The sequence below is a fragment of the Hemitrygon akajei genome, chromosome 11 (genome assembly GCF_048418815.1).
Source record: "Hemitrygon akajei chromosome 11, sHemAka1.3, whole genome shotgun sequence".
In the NCBI taxonomy this organism is placed as follows: domain Eukaryota; kingdom Metazoa; phylum Chordata; class Chondrichthyes; order Myliobatiformes; family Dasyatidae; genus Hemitrygon; species Hemitrygon akajei.
In genome coordinates this window covers 18,767,714-18,786,487 of record NC_133134.1, presented here as the reverse complement: position 1 = coordinate 18,786,487, position 18,774 = coordinate 18,767,714, and the positions used below count along the sequence as shown (strand labels likewise).

The 18,774-nt window shown below is 38.2% G+C and overlaps 1 protein-coding gene across 5 annotated transcripts in view; it reads left to right on the top strand.

Moving 5' to 3' along the window:
• The window catches only part of usp7 (ubiquitin specific peptidase 7 (herpes virus-associated)), an 80,249-nt gene that overhangs the window by 45,762 nt on the left and 15,713 nt on the right, over positions 1–18,774 (top strand). For all 5 annotated transcript variants that reach the window (XM_073060326.1, XM_073060324.1, XM_073060325.1 and 2 more), the window contains exons 13-23: positions 1,292–1,448; positions 4,693–4,837; positions 6,793–6,923; positions 9,408–9,542; positions 10,297–10,398; positions 11,768–11,873; positions 12,865–12,957; positions 13,034–13,101; positions 13,352–13,452; positions 16,474–16,627; positions 18,237–18,304. In XM_073060326.1, the coding sequence (XP_072916427.1) occupies positions 1,292–1,448; positions 4,693–4,837; positions 6,793–6,923; positions 9,408–9,542; positions 10,297–10,398; positions 11,768–11,873; positions 12,865–12,957; positions 13,034–13,101; positions 13,352–13,452; positions 16,474–16,627; positions 18,237–18,304 (1,260 nt within the window). The remainder of the gene's footprint in view (positions 1–1,291; positions 1,449–4,692; positions 4,838–6,792; positions 6,924–9,407; positions 9,543–10,296; positions 10,399–11,767; positions 11,874–12,864; positions 12,958–13,033; positions 13,102–13,351; positions 13,453–16,473; positions 16,628–18,236; positions 18,305–18,774) is intronic.

Sequence of the window (18,774 nt, the reverse complement as noted above, 5' to 3'; positions counted from 1 at the left end):
GGTTCAATGGGCTTCTCTACTTTGTTGCAACATGATGGCTAAATATCGTTTGTTTTGGGTCTGTCCAACATGTCATGTACAGTGGAAAATGAGTGCAGAACATTGTTCTAAGCAGCCTCAGCGCAATTAGTTTTAGATTCTAAATTGTACATGCATGCTACTTTTCTGCAGTTTTCAAGTTTAGTGTTCATGTTAACACCTGTAGTGGAGTAACTAAACCACTGCAAAATAGCTAGTGCATTTTCTCTCAAGTGCTCATGACAGCAGCCAAAGAAATTGTATACCAGGGGTCTACATTGAAACTTCACCACTAATGATTTATGACAGATGTAGCACAACTGCTCCTCATTGCCTTCCTTGCATATAAAGGAAGTCAGATACATTAGATTGAGGTTATGAAAGAATCTGGACAGAAATTGTATTAACTTTAGTAAATTATTTATGCAGCCCTTTGAGTCTTTGTGTGGTAAATGGATTGGGTTTTCTGCTCTTAAAACTGTACTTTGTGTGATTGAGATGCATTTGTAATCAGTTTTACATTAGAAATCTAGTTAAGTTTATGGCTAAGTATGGAGAAAATAAAAAAAGAATTGACCAGGGAAATTCGGATCTGTAACATTGCATTTATTTCAGAACAATATGCTATTTAATACTGGTAAAATTTCTTGAAGGATGACTGAGTTGTTATCCAAGTTCATTTAGGAAATGATTTGTAGTTATTACAAATATGAAACCTTGCCTTTTGTTAGTGAGATGTGAAAAAGTAAGCCTGTTTTCAACTGCAAGGAAGTCCCGTTTTATCAAGTTCAACTTCAGAATGCATATCTAGCTGATTAATTTTAAATGATCGATGAGCAGCGATTAATGTAGTGAATTTTGTTTTTAAATTAATTTGGGGGATTTGGGCATCACTGGCGAAACTAATGTTTTCTGTACATCTCTGATTTCTTTTGGGAAGATGGTAGTGAGCCATTGCAATTATCCTGGTGAGGATCATCCCACAATGCTCTTGGATAGGTAGTTGTGGGGTATTGAAAACAAAGAACCGGTAAGGTATTTTGGTGTCAGGATAGTGCCTAATTAATCTATCGACTAATGGATCTATGGGATGTGAGAGCAAAATAGATCAGCCAGAGGGTACCCATGCATCACAGTGAGAATGTGCAAACAGCACACAGGACCAAAGGTTAGGATTGAACTTAAAAGGCAGCTGTTCAATACACTTTATATGAGCTACACTATAAAATGAGCAGTTTTCTCTTTCCAAGAACAGCTTTTCGTGTTTTTTCAGATTTGAATTTCCTGAGCATTTGCCCTTAGATGAGTTCCTTCAAAAACCTGACCCAAAGGATTCTGCTAATTACATACTACATGCAGTGCTGGTGCACAGTGGGGATAATCATGGTGGACATTATGTAGTCTACCTCAACCCTAAGGGTGATGGAAAAGTAAGTATATTTTAACAAAAAGTGTAGTATCTGTGCATGATGGGTGTATTATTTTTAAAAAGCTGCAGTAATATGTTGAATTTGTGGGTGATCAAAACGTGTATTTGAGCATAGTTTATCCCTGTGTTTATTTACTAGAAGTCTATATAAAGTAAATTTATTTTCATAGAACATGCTGTATATGTTACCATATACAGGCCTAAGATTAGGTTTTGTGGGCAGTAAATCCAAGAAACAATAGAATCAGTGAAAGCCACACCCAATAGGATGGACAAGCAACCAATGTGCAATAGACAACAAACTGCAAACACAAAAGAAAAAATAATAATAGAAAATAATAATGTCAAAAACTTGGGATGAAGTGTCCTTGAAAGTGAGTCCATAGGTTATGGGAATATTTCAATGATGGGACAAGTGAAGTTGTTCCCTTTGGTTCAAGAACCCGAGAAGTGAGCATGACCTGGGTGGGGATGGGTGCTGCTTTCCTGCAACAGCATTCCATGTAGATGTGCTCAATGATAGGGAGGGTTTTACCTGTGATGACTGGGCTGTATCCATTACTTTTATAGAAAATGGAAAATCAGAGGCATTGTTGGTGTTTCCATGCTAGACTGTGATGCAAATAGTCAGTATACTCCTAACCACACATTTATAGAAGTTTGTTAAAGTTTTAGATGTCATGTTGAATCTTTGCAAACTTATGTGAAAGTAGAGGAACTTCCTCTGCATAATTGCACTTGCATGCTGCGCCCAGGGCAGATCCTCTGAAATAACGCCGAAGAATTTGAAGATGCTGACCCTCTTCACCTCTGATCCACCAATGAGGACTAGCTCATGATTTCCTCCTCCTGAAATCAGTATCTTGTATTCATTTTTTCCAGAAGACATGTTAATATTTCAGTTGTGTGATCTTGCATCAGAACAGAAATAAAAACCTTTGTATATGAAGTCCCAGAGAAGGGCAGGAGGAATTGGAAGTAGAGCGGCACAGTAGCATAGCAGTTAGGGTAACACAGTTAACAGTGCGAGTAACCAGGGTTCATTTCCACTGCTGTCCGTAGGGAGTTCGTATGTTCTCCTTATGGGTTTCCTCCAAGTGCTCTGATTTTCTTCCACACTCAGAAGATGTACAGCTTAGTGGATTAATTGTTCACAAAGTTGTAACTGGGCAGCGCAGACTTATTGAGCTGGAAAGGCCTGTTGTGCTGCTTCTCTAACTAAATAATAAATATTTGACTGGAGAGCAAGCAGAAGAGTAATGTTGTAACTTTGAGATACAAGTTGTAAACAAAGATGTTGTTGGAGAGGAAAAATTGGGGTTAACCTTTCAGATTTTAAAAATCAGCTAGAAACTATTTGAAATTGAATCTAGTGTTAATCCTTAAAGCATGAAAGTGGTTAATGAGAAAATGAAATTCTGTTCCTTGGGTAAAATTGGGCCTTGCTGGAATGGTGCAGAAGGACATTGTCAGAAGTGGCTAACAGCTGGAAGCTCAGGTCATCTTTACAGCTAACAGCTATTCCCTAAAACATTCATTGGATCTGTGTTTGATAACACCATGTAGAAGAGACTGCATTAGAAGAGGTGCAAATGAATCCTGACCTCATCTGTGAATTGTGTTTGTTCTTGAATGTTGGAATGGAAAGAGGCAACAAAGCAAGAGTTATACCTCCCAGTTGCATGGGAAGGTTCAGTGAGAATGGGAGATGTTCATGAAGATGGAAGTACAAAGTAGAGCATCCTGGAAAAAGATATCCTTTGGAAATGTTACAAGGCGATGGGATGTCTAGTGGCAGCATACTGAAAAGATTTATTTAAAAAAAATTATAGATTTAGCTTTATTTGTCACATGTACGTCGAAACAAAAGTGAAATGCAACTACTTTATGTGTCAACAGCCAAAAGAGGGAGCATGTGCTGGGGCAACTCGCGTGCGTCGCCACGCTTCTGGTGCCTACATATCCTGCCCACAACATACGAACTATAACTTGCAAGTCTTTAGAATGTGGAAGAAAACTGGAGCACCAGGAGAAAAACCCATGCAGTCACAGAGAGAATATTCAGATTTCTTACAGGTAGCGGCTGGAATTGAACCTTGAACTCTGAGCTGTAAAGCGTTGTACTAACTGCTGTGCTACCGAGAAGATCATAGATTTGCAAAATAGGCTTGCTCTTGCCTAGGAGGAATGAGAATGCAAGAGTAATAAACGCTAAGCTGGATACAAAACTTTTTCCAGTTTTTCTCTCCTATCTGACTAGTTCCAATGAAAGGTAGTTCATCTGAAACATTAACCCTGTTGTGCTCACTGGTTACTGCAGAGTCTGAGTATTTCCAGCTTTATTTCCAACATTCAGAATCTGGAGCAACTATACTTCATTAGGAGTTTGAAGAGATTTGGTATGTCAGCAAATACACTCAAGAACTTGTATAGGTGTGCCATGGAGAGCGTTCTGGCAGGCTGCATCACTATCTGGTATGGGAGGGCTATTGCGCAGGACCAAAAGAAGCTGCAGAGGGTGGTAGATTTAGTTGGCTCCATCTTGGGTACTAGTCTACAAAATGCCCAGAGCATCTTCGCGGAGCAGTGTCTCAGAAAGGCAACATCTATTATTAGGGATCTCCAGCACCCAGGGCATGCCCTTTTCTCACTGTTACCATCAGGTAAGAAGTAGAGAAGCCTGAAGGCGCACACTCAATGATTCAAGAACAGCTTTTTCCCCTCTGCCACCTGATTCCTAAATGAACATTGAATCCGGGAGCACTACCTCACTTTTTTTTTACTATAATGTTTTTTGCATGATTTTTAATCTATTCAATTATGTATACTGTGATTTACTTACTATTATTTTATTTTTTTCTTCTATATTATGTATTGCATTAAACTGCTGCTGCTAAGTTAACAACTTTCACAACACAAGCTGGTGATAATAAACCTGATTCCAGTTGTTTTATTTTTGTAGTTTTGAGTTTCACTGCTATTTTTCACCCTCTTCCCTGTTTTCATTCATGGCTTGCTTTCATATCTGGTGAAAAGTTACTGACTTGAAACGTTTACTCTGTTTTCTCTACACAAATGCTGCCTGGTCTGTTGAATATTTCTATCCATCGTTTTTATTTTTATTTCTGGGTATCAGCAAACACTTTAGAGCATTTTAGTTAATTTGAAGAAATAACTTTAATGATCTGTTTTAATTAAACTTATAACTTGTCTTGGGCTAAAATTAGACATTTGTTTTTCTCGAGTGGTGTAAATTCGATGACGACGTTGTATCAAGGTGTACAAAAGAAGAAGCAATTGAACACAACTATGGGGGTCATGATGATGACTTGTCTGTGCGACATTGCACTAATGCCTACATGTTAGTGTACATCAGGGAATCAAAACTAAGTAAGTAAAATTATTTGCTTGTTGAAATGCCTTCACAGTTTTAGTATATCTTTCAGTGCGCATATTTACCAGCAGACTTAAGCCATCTGTTCTTAGACCCAGATGTTAATGCCTGTTGTGTATATGCAGTGGGACTGGCCAAGTTAAAGTATAGTTACCTAGTCAATGGATAATCTAAAGCTTTGGACAGCTCATTTATGTAACCCTAAGGTTTGACACATATGATAAATTCTACACGAGGGCATGGAAAGGAAATCTCTTCCAATGTTGTGTACATATTTTTCTTTGACTGAATTGTTAGTCTGTCTTCAAGTGGAATTAGTCAAATTCAAAGTAAAGTATGCTCTGGCTATTATTTGCAATTGTTACCAATAAATTCAGTTTAATTTGGAATATTTGCAAATTCACTTATTTGCCTGCAGAATAATGAAGTTACGCACACACAATGCTGGTGGAACGCAGTAGGCCAGGCAGCATCTGTAGGGAAAAGTACAGTCGACATTTCGGGTTGAGGCCCTTTGTCAGGAATGATAGAAGACAGAAGCTTAGAGCTGAGAAGTTGATTGACAAAAGGGATACAAGACTGGAGAAGGGGAAGTGTCGTAGGACGGAGGGTCTTGGAAGAAAGAAAGGGGGAGGGGAGCACTAGAGGAAGATGGAGAACAGACGAGGAGTTGTGAGAGGGAAAAAGAATAATGAGGGATGGGGTAGAAGGGGAGGAGGGGCCTTAATGGAAGTTAGAGAAATCAATGTTCATGCTGTCAGGTTGGAGGCTATCCAGATGGAATATAAGGTGTTATTCCTCCAACCTGAATATGGCTTCATCTCGACAGTAGGGGAGGCCATGGATTGACATATCAGAATGGGAATGGGACGTGAAATTAAAATGTGTGGCCACTGGGAGATCCTGCTTCCTCTGGTGGACAAGGGCATAGGTGTTCAGCGAAATGGTCTCCCAGTCTGCGTTGGGTCTCACCAGTATATAGAAGGCCACACCGGGAGTACCGGATCCAGTATATCACCCCAGCAGACCCACAGGTGAAGTGTTGCCTCACCTGGAAGGACTGTCTGGGGCCTTGAATGGTGGTTAGGGAGGAAGTGTAAGGGCAGGTGTAGCACTTGTTCCGCTTACAAGAATATACAGAGACCTGACGCAGACTGGGAGACCGTTTCACTGAACACCTACGCTCTGTACGCCAGAGGAAGCAGGATCTCCCAATGGCCACAGATTTGAATTCCACGTCCCATTCCCATTCCGATATGTCAATCCATGGCCTCCTCTAATGTCGAGATGAAGCCACACTCAGGTTGAAGGAGCAACACTTTATATTCCATCTGGATAGCCTCCAACCTGATGGCATGAACATTGGTTTCTCTAACTTCTGTTAATGCCCCTCCTCCCCTTCTTGCCCCATCCCTAATTTTTTTCTTTCTCTCTCACAATAACTCCTTGCCTGTTCTCCATCTTCCTATGGTGCTCCCCTCCCCCTTTCTTCCAAGACCTTCTGTTCTATGATATCCCCCCTTCTCCAGCCTTTATCCTTTTTGCCAATCAACTTCCCAGCTCTTAGCTTCATCTCCCCCACCCTCTGTCTTCTCCTGTCATTTCAGGTCTCCCCCTCCCTCTCCTACTTTCAAATCTCTTATTATCTCTTTTTTCCATTAGTCCTGACAAAGGGTTTCGACCCAAAACGTTGACTGTACTTATTCCTATAGATGCTGCCAGGCCTGCTGCGTTCCACCAGTATTTTGTGTGTTGCTTGAATTTCCAGCATCTGCAGATTTTCTCATATTTGCATTTTTAAATAATGAAGTTGCTGGCTGTAAAGTACTTGAGTCATATTTGGATTGCAAAGGGATTGTATTGTACTTGTATTATTATGAATATCTGTCCTGATATTGTAAGCTTGAGATAATTCATGAGAGCACAGATATTCAAACAATTCTATTTACAGGTGAAGTGTTGCAGGCAGTCACAGACCACAACATTCCACAACAACTGGTTGAGCGTCTTCAAGAAGAAAAGAGAGTAGAGGCTCAGAAGAGAAAGGAAAGGCAAGAGGCACACCTCTACATGCAAGTGCAGGTACAACTGCATCCATAGATCTGTTTACTCCATGATAGCACAAACATTGAACATAGAAGACCTATAGCACAATACAGGCCCTTCAGCCCATGATGCTGTGCTGAACGAAAGGCCATAAGATACAGGAGCAGAAATGGGCCATTTGGCCCATCAAGTCTGCTCTGCCATTCAATCATGGGCTGATCCAATTCTTCCAGTCATCCCCACTCTTCTACCTTCACCCCATACCCATATCCAAATCATTGACATAAATGGTAAAAAGCAGCAGTTCCAACCCTTGTGGAACTCCATGTACTTATTTTAGAAATTACCTAGGGTTACCCATAGCCCTCTATTTTTCTAAGCTCCATGTACTTATCCAGGAGTCTTTTAAAGGACCCTATCGTATCAGCCTTCACTGTCGTACTCGCCACCCTCTGCGTTTATATAAAAAAAAAAATCTCGTCTGTACCTACTTCCAAGCACCTTAAAGCTGTACCCTCTCGTGTTAGCCATTTCAGCCCTGGGGAAAAGCCACTGACTATCTCACGATCAATGCCTCTCATCGTCTTATACATCTCTATCGGGTCTCCTCTCATCCTTCCTGATATGTCTAGCAACACTATGCTCAAGTGTGCAGAATTTGTCTCTGAACTTCAAGGAGTTGACCAATGTACCTGAAAATAAAATGTGGAATAAATCCAGACTAGATTTTGTTAGCTCTATGCTGCTTTGATGATGTCAGTGGATGTTGTTTATTTGGATCTTCAGAAGGCCTTTGAGGAGTGCTACACACAAAGCTATTTAAGATAAGACCCCATGGTATTACAGGAAGGATCTTGTACAGACAGAAGATTGGCTGTCTGTTAGGAGGCAAATAGTGGGATTCAAGGTAACCTTCCCTGGTTGGTTGGCTGCCAGTAACTAATGGTGTTCCACAAGGGTCAGTATTGGGACTGCTTCTTTTCACGTTACGTCAGTGATTTGAATGATGGAATTGATGGTTTTGTGGCCATGTTTACAGGTGATACAGTGATAGGTGAAGGGGCAGTAGTGTTGAGGACACAGTCTGCAGAAGGTCATGGGATAATGAGTAAAGAAGTGGCAGATGGAATATAGTGTTGGGAAGTATACGGTCATGCTCTTCGGTGGAAAGATTAAAGGAGCAAGCTAGTTTCTAAACAGAAAATTCAAAAATCGGAATTACAGAGGAACTTGCAGTTATTGTGCAGGATTCCCTGCAAGTTAACTTGGAGGTTGAGGTAGTAATAAGAAAAGCAAATGTAATTTAGCATTCATTTCAGAATATAAGAGCAAGGGTGTAATGCCAAGGCAGGCACCAATGAAGCCTCACTTGGAGCGTTGTGAGTAGTTTTGGGCCTCTTATCTAATAAAAGATGTTGTGGCATTGGAGTGTGCCCAGAGGTGGTTCACGAGAATGATTCTGGGACTGAAAGTGTTATCGTTTGTGGAGTGTTTTGATGCCTCTGGGCATGTGCTTGCTGGAGTTTAGAAGAATGAAGGAAAACTCATTGAAACCCACCAGATATTTAAAGGTCCATATAGAGTGATTGCAGAAAGTATGATTCCTATGGTGGCTGAGTCCAAGACCAGAGGGCACAGCCTCAGAATAGAGGGACATTTATTTAGAGCAGTTGATGAAGAGTTTCTTTAGCCAGAGGGTGGTGAATCCGTAGAAATCATTGCCACAGACGGCTGTGGAGGCCAAATCATTGAGTATATTTAAAGCAGAGGTCGTTATGTTTGTGATTAGTCAGGTTATGGGGAAAAGGCAAGAGATTGGGGGGATAATAAATGGTGGTGCAGACTCAATGAGCCAAAATGACCTAATTCTACTCCATTGTCTTGGTCTTAAGGCCTTTTGTTGTTTTACTTTTCATTTGTACACTTTCCAAATGAATAAAATTCGCTTTCATTTTTAAATAATTGCTAATTCCATCTTTGCCCCACACTTACTTGAAAGCTACTCAAATCTTTTATCCTCATTGTGTGAAAGTAGAGGAGTGGCACTGTCTTTTTTTGTTCCTTTTTTCAGTTGTATTTGAAGTTGCCCTTTTTGGTTTGCCACTTCATTGGTTTCTTTTGTCTGATTTCCTGTGACAGAAGACTGGGATGCTGTTCAGCTTTTCAGCAGTACATGAAATAAACATTATGACCACTACTTAATCTATTTCTAATCTAACCTTTCCAGATTTACTTTATCCAGATTTCCATGAGAACTAAATTTTCACAAGCTTGTCTTACTTGCATTCTCTTGACATGTTTGCTCTGATGTCTGCTTTGTACTTTATCCTTGTCACCTTTGCACAAAAGACAAAGCTGAAGCAGCTACTTTATTTAGTCCTCTGCCCAGAATTTATTTTAAACCATCTGCGTCCAATTTCATTTGTTAAAATCACATTTAAAATTTCAAGAAATGAAGTGACTGAGATGAAGAAAAATAGCCAGTGTGACTGTGCAGCTAATTCCAATGTTATATTTCAGATAGTAACAGAAGACCAGTTCTGTGGACATCAGGGTAACGATATGTATGATGAAGAAAAAGTGAAATATACAGTGTTCAAAGTCCTCAAAAACTCCACACTTGCAGAATTTGTTCAGAATTTATCGCAAACAATGGTGAATATTTCAGTAAGAGCTGTCCTTGATGGTGTAAATCAGTGTTTTTTGTTGATATTTTGCTGTTATTTGCCGAATTATCATTTTGTTATGCTTTTGGTACTTCCCTGGATTACAGCTGAGGGTACCAGAACTGGGAAGTTGATCATTTCAGTTCTACTTTGGATGCCCTGCCTTCAGCTACAGGATGTTATATTCTTGAATTCATTCCTTAAAATTCTGTATTATTTTCACACAAGTGCTTTTAAAGAACTGCACGTGCGGTCTTTTGTCCAAATATTTATTTATATTACCTCTTTCAAAAAAAAATGCTCCCAGAATTTGAATCAGATTCTGGTACTTGGGCTAGTGATAATGGGGTAGAAAATTAAATTAAATTATTTAAATCAGTTTGGAAAGAGTAGCTAATCAACTGACTTGGATGATAACCTTCAATTATTTGTAAATTATAATCCAAGAAACATTAATGAGTTGTTAGTATAGACGTTGATATGGTGTACAGGAGCTAAAATGTTCTAGTTTTAGATGGCGCTTTTGCTTGACTAATAAATGAAGTGCAGATTAAGGAGTTCTTGGTTTTGGATATCATTGAGCTTACTGAGCAACTATCGGCTACATTTATTTAAGCAAATGGGAAATATTCTGTGGTACCTTTGACTTGTAGAAATCAGAGCAAAGTTGTGGATTAAAAAATGAATCACTTGGTGCTTTTGCCAAGACTTTCATCTAGTATTTTATCCTTTTCATTATTTAGGGTTATCCACAGGAACAGATACGGTTATGGCCAATGCAAGCCCGGAGTAATGGAACTAAGAGACCAGCAATGTTGGATTATGAAGCAGATAGCAACAAAACTGTAAGTTTGTGTTCTCATATGCCATAGTTATAGCTCACTCTATTTTATTCCTCAAATCCTTAACATAAACTGATGATTTGGCCTTTTTGAGTCTCCAGTTTATATAAAAACCTTAAACTGGATGTGGAAAAAACAGCTCTCTAGTTTGTTAAAAACATAGGTCTTTATTTTCTCTCGTTGAAAAGTAATGTTGTCATGCTGTTATCATTATTTTTCCTAACTTCAGGTGGCACACTGGTACAGCTCTTAGTGCCAGAGATTCTGGTTCAGTCCTAACCCTGGAATCTGTGTGAAGTTCTCCCTGATGCCATGTGGGATGTGGTTGGTTGGTAAATTAGCTACTCCACACTGTCCTTAGTGTGTTGATGAGTGGCAGTATTTGGAGGGGTAAATAAATTAATAGTTTGAAGGTCACTGTAGATTGAGTCAAAATGGGCCTGTCTTTGTGGCATGGTTTCACAGAGCTTTTACAGGTGGCCTTTAAGTGCTACGTAGTTGAGATTCAATTAACTACTTGGATGTCATGTACTTCAAATCCATTATCTGTTAAAGGAAAACACATTTCTCACAGTTAAAATTTGGAGAGATGACTTGTAAGCCATCTATAATCCAGTAATTTTGAATTTTCTTCATTTTGTGGAACTTGAAGTAAGAAAGTGATGTGGAAAAGAGGGGTTTAGAAAAGAAATTCAGTTGTTAGCAACAATGAATGAAGAGGCAACCTATAAAGTAAGGCAGAAAACAAGGGATATGGGTCTGCAAGTATCCAGGATAAAGTTACTTAAGCTTGGGCTGTAAATTCGCAGTGGTGCACTAACTACTTTTTAATGAAAATAAAATGCAGGTGTTCAGCTTCAAAAGTTTGAAGTAAATTTATTATTGAAGTATGTATATGCCATCGTATACTGGAGATTAATTTTCTTAAATTCACAGTAGAACAAAAAAATATAATAGAATCAATGGAAAAACTGCCCACAATGAGAAACAGCCAATGTGCAAAAGAAGACAAACTACAAATATAGATAGATGATACTGAGAGCATGAATAATACTGTAGAAAGAATGTTTTATGCTTTAGGCTTTAAAATGATTCTTTGTTTCATCACAGATGCTGCTTGTCTTTAGGAGGATTTCATGCATTTTCTTGCACTAATTCTGATTTGAGTGTTCATTATAAATAACTATCCAACATTTATCAGAAGCTACCTGCTTTGTATATTCTATTTGGTATATTGCCCATTCAATCAATGTAGTTTGCATTTTAAATAAATTCAGTGTAGAAAAAAGTACTTGATTTTTAGAACATTGTAACACAAAGTCAACTTTTGAGTTAAATGTGCTCTAATAACCAAAATTTGATTTTCCCCTAGATGATTGAATTGAGTGATAATGACAACCCATGGACAATATTTCTAGAAACAGTAGATCCAGAGTTAGCAGCCAGTGGAGCAACATTGCCTAAATTTGATAAAGATCGTAAGTCCATATTAATGTATTCTTATGTTGATTTGTGATTATAGGCAGCAGTTACATTTTTTGATTTTGTCATTAAAGGCAGCATTACTCTGGACAGTTTGGGTGGTGTGATGCTAGAAAATGCCATGCATCGTGTGATATTATGTGAATCCATGTCACATCAGGTTGAAAATAAACTCAGTTAACTTATTTACTGTTTTGCCACACAAATAATAACGTACTCGCACATGTGTTTTGTGAGTGCAAATTTTATTCTATACCTCAAATTTTAGGCTAGTAATTTGTGACCTCAGGGAATTTCTGTAACTCATGATTTTAATGCAGGGATTGTCTGTACTTAGTTGGAGATGGCTGTTAAAGATTACAGGTTACCTTTGTCACATGTACATCAAAAACATGCAGTGAAATGCGTAGTTTGTGTCAGTGGCCAACAAAATATGCTGGGGTCAGCCTGCAATGTTACCATCTTTCTGCTGTCAATAAAGAATGCCACTTCCTAACCTAACCTCTATGTCTTTGGAATGAGGGAAGAAACTGGAGCATCCAGAGGAAACCCATGGAGGAATGTACAAGCTCCTTATAGATAGCAGTGGGAATTGAATCCCAATCTTCAGATCAGTCGCATGTTGTGCTGCTAAGCTACCATGCTGTCACCATGGTACGGTATTAGTAAGTGACATGATGTAATAGGAGCATAAGTAGGCCACTTAGCCCCATAAACCTATCCCATCATTCAGTACTATCATGGCTAAACTCTGCTGTCCTCACTCTTTTCCCCATAACCCTTAATTCCTCTATTTCAAATCTCTAACTGGCACTACTTTGTTTCTTGTTATTTATCAGTCTTGTTCTCGAGTGGTCCTACACAGAATGTAGCCATATGAAATAGGAGCAGGATGTCACTTGGTTGTAAACTTTTACTTCCTTTCATATCGTTGCTTCTTGTGAACAATAACGTAGATAATGCCATAAAACAAATTTTTTTTTCCAGATGATGTGATGTTGTTTTTGAAGATGTATGACCCCAAAACTAGGAGTTTAAATTACTGTGGACATATCTACACACCTATATCGTGTAAAATCCGTAAGTTCCCAATTGATATTGCAAATATTAATTTTGAAAGTATTCTAAATAATAACTTGTACACTATTTTATGCAGGTGATTTACTGCCGATCATGTGTGAGAGAGCAGGGTTTCCGCAAGGAACTAGTCTTATCCTCTATGAGGTATGATGAACATAACAAACATTAAAATAGTTTTGAAATATTTGATTAAAGCCATAGCATTGCTGTGTGAATCTGACTTTTTTCCATGATTTTTCAGAATTGCAAATTTTTTTTTTAATCAGGAATAAATTTTTATTTGATATCTGGTTGTTGAACAATGTGGCTTTTATAATTACGGCAACAGATAAATGGTAACAATTTATATTTTTTTCAAATCTGCTTTAATTCACTTATTCTCTCTTTACTTCAGGAAGTAAAACCCAATTTAACTGAGAGAATTCAAGATTATGAGGTATCCCTTGATAAAGCACTTGATGAACTCATGGATGGTGATATTATAGTATTTCAGAAGTAAGTAATGTTTTTGAGTTAATTAAGGGGTCCAACTCATCAGGTTATGTTTTGGTCTGATAAGTACTTTATTAACTTGTGGGATGGTATGGCCTGAAATCCCAGAAAATTTTGAGTGGGCTAACAGCAGTGGTGATTGCAAATGTACACAACTGTATGAAGCAGTTCTTATTAGCTCTGCGATAGAAATTCGTCAGAAATAATCTCATTGCATTCATTTTAAATAATTCTTATAAAATTTAAGGGATTTTTATGCAAAAAAAAAGTTAAATTGCCTTTATATATTTTAAAATCCTATTGGAGCAAGCCAAATGACCTCCTTGACCTGCCTGCTCAACCTTTTGTTTATAATTGTGTTCTACTAATTTTCCACCCATCAATTTGGTGCTGGATAATAATAGGGCAATTTTGGTTTGTAATTTGTTTACCATACAGTAGTTATTTAATGGAATAAGATGCAACAGGCTGTTTTCATTATAGTATACTTCCCAAAAGCCTGTTTGTGCAGGATTTTACCAGGTACAAAGCATCTAGTCTTAGCCAGGTGTACTGTCAAAATTCTCCTTGATGTGTTTCCAAACAGTGTATCTGAATTATATTTAGAATGGGAATCCAGGCTGATTTCAACCCCACCCCAACCCTGGTGCTTCATGTTAATTGAACTGCCTCCACTTCTGTCCAGTTCTTGGCAGGTAGTTCGTTATGGGCCAAGATTTAGACTGGGGTTTCATGTTTTTAAACATGGTTCTGGCAGTAATTTCTTATTCTTCAGGCCATCAAGTGAGCTTTGTGCTTGATTTCTAAGATTATACAGCACAAAAGCAGGCCCTTTGCCTCACAGTGATTATCTGCACAGATCCCATTTTCTTGCATGCCCTTTCAACCCCATTTCCACGTGTTTTCCTACAACCCAGGACCAATTTACATTTGTCATTTAAACAACTTGCATGCCTGTGCTATCTGGGTGGAAACCTGATTACTGGGGGAATCCACACTGTCTCATGAAGAATGGGCAGGCTCCATGCAGACAGCAACCAAAGTCAGAATCAAACCCAAAACTCGAGCTATGAGAAAGCTGCACTGGGTACTGTGCTACTATGCCACCCTGATATATTGATTGCACTACATTTTGGCTCTGGAGTTCTAAATGGACTCTGGATTTTTTTTCTAGCTGCAGCCCTTTTCAGCTCTTTGAGATTAGCAATCAGTATTGATGTGGTTTGAGCTGGGGGAAGCATTTTTTTTTGTATAGCACTGCAATGGATTGCTGCATTTCATCAAAACTTATATGTTCTAGTTAAAGTCTACAGTGATGCTACCTACAGTTTGGTTTTCTCTTAAACTATAAAGAAAATGAAAACACAACTGTAATCAGTGACACTGGATACTTGTAACTATTTGATTTCTTTCCAATTTGGTGGCTCAAAGCATATTCCACCTTATTTTTCCAGTATTTTGCAGGTATCAAAATTTGCTACCCCAGCTCAAAATGTAATCCGCCCTGCAGACGCACAAAACATCAGTGTGAGTTACTGCTCAATTGTGACAGGCTCCAGACCTCAGCTTGCTTCCACATTGGGTAATGAAATTGCCTAGCCTTTGCATGTTTATCCTTACGATTGGCAAGAGGTGCTATTCAATGTTGGAAAGCCAAAAATTATAGCTAGCAAGTCAAGCATTCAACACTTGTGTTATTGATGTACACATTCAACTTGGATGTTGCACACATTCTGTTACTATGTTTTTAAGCCTAGCTGTACAGCAAAAACATCAAGGACAGTGTCATTTGTTATTTTTAGTTAGATATGTGGCCACCACACATGACGTGTAATATTGGTTCTTCAATTTAAAATATTGCATGCTTGTAAGTTACCTCCTTTTGACTTGTAATGTGCTGGAACGTGGATACTAGAGGGCAATAATAAAGTTCCAGGATATTGTTTAAATAAATTATTTGAGAAATCGCAAAACTTTTTTTTAAGATGTTATGTTCTGCTATTATAAAAGTAAATAGCTAACAACACAAGTTTTTATGGCAAGGGATTATGTTGATCTTAGGTGTATTTTTGAAAATATTGGCATAATGTGGGTAGAATTATTTCTCTATTTGCATGTCAGCTTGCATTTCTTATCTGCTGGAGTTAGATGTTTGTGGTGGCTGGTCATTGGGTTACTTGCCATAAGTCTGATGCATCTTCAGTTATTTCCCCCCAACTTTTTCCAGTGGAAACAAATGGAAGAATGGTCAGAATTGGCCTGCTGTCACTCCAGCCTACTAGTTTGAACTGAGCTTAGTGAATTGTGGCAAACTGAAGTTGTTCCCCTCTGCCAAATGCTTTTCTTATGCTATAATTTTCATAATTTTACTTCGTTTACTTTCTAGCTATCATACTCATCCAGCTCCTTTATTTTCTGTTCATCCCTACTCCTTGAATCTCAGCTTATCTTTATATCTTCCTCCTTAAATTGGGCATTTTTCTATTAAGGGGAATAGATAGGACTGATCATTTGATATTGATTAGCATTCTTCTGAGCAGGGAAACAAAATTATCTTCAAATCTTCTGGGCAAGTGTTAACGCTAGATTCTGGAGTCGTGGATTTAGGGTTACAATCCCAAAATACGTGAACATCATTAGTGAAGAGATGAGGGTATGCCCTGCTGTATATTAAGTTTCTGATGTGGAAAAAGAGCCAATTGTTGGCTTACCAGGGAATGGAGGGATGTACTGCTTGGCTAAATAGGTGTAAACAGGTATAGATTAAACAAAATTAATATTTGCTTTGTGACCGCTTCAAGCAACATTTGAGTATAGTGGAATAGAATTTGTACTCAGCAATTTTAACACTTTCCGATTAAAGTTAATGGAATTTTATCCCTTCTTCCCATGTCATTGCAGTTGTGAATATTATATCATAAAGAGTAAACTTTGATTGCATGGCAGGCACAAAACATAATTGAGTTCATGTTTGGAAGAATTGCTTGGCCATGTAGTCATTGAAATATTTTGACTGGTTTTCAGGGATGATCCAGAAAATGACTCCAGTGAGTTACCAACAGCAAAAGATTATTTTCGGGATCTCTACCATCGGGTTGATGTCATCTTTTGTGATAAGACTATTCCTAATGACCCAGGCTTTGTGGTCACTCTGTCTAATAGAATGAACTACTTTCAGGTATGAAAGTTTTGACATATGTTCACTTCAGGGTTTAAATAGGTGTCGTAAAATTTAGGCTCAAGTGATATGAATTTGGCTACACTGAACCAATACCAACAATTGCACCTTCTATTTAAAGCATTCTGAAGGTGGGCATTGAATATTTTACAGTACATGTAGATTATCTCTGGGTTTGGTAGTTATGTTTGCAACTAAACATTTCTGTTACTTTAGCCTTGACTTAGCAGCTATATCAAAAAGCTGACCTTTAAGTCTTAATACTGTTAAGTCAAATACTGCTTATTTGATAGCTGACATTTGTGTAATTCCTTTAATACAGTGAGATTTACTAAGGAGCTTAAATGAAGGATTGTTTTACAAAATGTAATACACAAACTAAGGTGATTTCAGGTAAAGGACAGAGCCCATAACCTTCAGGAATATAAAATGGATTATTTTTAAATGATCACTGCTGGGTTGTTAGACGAGGTCAGACATGGTTATTAGACATCCAGAGATGATGGAATGAGTAAGACATTGGAATAGTTAAGATGAGAGAGCAGCAAATGAAATGCTGGAATAGAGCTTGTCAACATTATGATGTAATACATATTTTGCTGATGGGGCCACAAATGCAATCAGCCCAGTTCCAGAACATCACTGTGAGTCATCCTCAAAGTAGTGTTCTAGGCCAACCATTCTTGACATTTAACTTCACTTCAGAAGTAGTGGAGGTGGGGTGTGGAGAGTTGAAGCTTCTAGAAAATGCAACAAAATATGTTTGGGTGATTCTCAGGTATGCGCTGAGTGTCATTTAATAACCATGCTATGCCAGGCTATGACAACAAGTCTAGCTGATCTTGATGTTCAGTGGCATTTTCCTATCTGCATGTCTCAAATTTTCTAGGAGGCACAATTGACCCAAAATTAAAATGAGCAGTCAGGTAATTCATTGGCTGCAAGAGCGAGTCAGTTATTAGTATCGTATGGATGTTACTTACCTCCTGATATCCAAGGCCTCTGTCATTTACAAGGCTTAAGTTGGTTGGCATGCTCTCCATTGCCTGTATGAAAATAGTGCCAAAAATACTGAAGAAGTTTTTGTGTCATCCAGAGCAAAGCAGCCTGCTGGATTGCCACCTCACTTAACCATGATTATTCATTGTCTCCAATACTAAGCACAGTGACTGCAAGATGTATTCTTTACAAAATGCTCTGGGTCATTTGTATTAAGTTATTCTGGTAGCACTTCTCAAAAGCTCAACTTCAGTCAACTTCACTACACCTCTGTTTATGGGTTCCTTTCCAAGTCTCACATAGTGCTGAATCTAGAAATGTACTGCTGGATATTCCTTATTGCTAGGTATAAATCCTAATGCTCTCAATCCAGTAGTAAAGTGGGAGTACTTTCACCAGATGACCACTGCCACCACGTTGAGGGCAATTAGGGATGGGCAGTTATGCTGACATGGTTAAAAATAGAACTTTCACTTTAAAGAGGTTTCCTTTTCTGTTCAGTGCTTATTTCAAATGTCTTCATTCCATTATGGATACTAAGTTGCAATATCCAATTTTAATAAGTTGCTATTTATAACACCAGGTTTTAAATGTGCTTTCTTTTTGGTAGGTTGCCAAGACTGTTGCTCAGCGACTAAACACTGACCCAATGTTGCTTCAATTCTTCAAGTCTCAAGGGTAAGACTACATAATTTCATTGCTGAAATTCTTTTTGTATATTAATGCATATTTCCTCCTAACTTAAACAACAGTGAACTCTTAAGTAATCTGTAACTTTTGTAAATTTGACAAGATACAGAGGAGATATGGCCTTGAATGTGGTCTTGCCATACTTGATCGGCTGTGACTGCTGCTGATCTAGCATGCCTTTTTAATTAAGGGAACTTCTGCTATTGTTTTGTGAAGTAATTTTTTGCTCACTGAAGATAAGTAAGAGTAAAGGGTGATTACAGCAGGGATTAGAGTTGAAAAATTGTAGGCACAGAACAAAAGTAACTGGTGATGTGTCCCCTGCCTTTTTTTCCATGCAATTGACCACGTGTTTATTTTGTCTTGTGTTTTGCAACCTATATTTGAAGTAACCAGTCCTTTTGGCATGATGCTCTTGCTTTAACAGATTTCCAGAAATTAAAGAATTTTATTGTTAA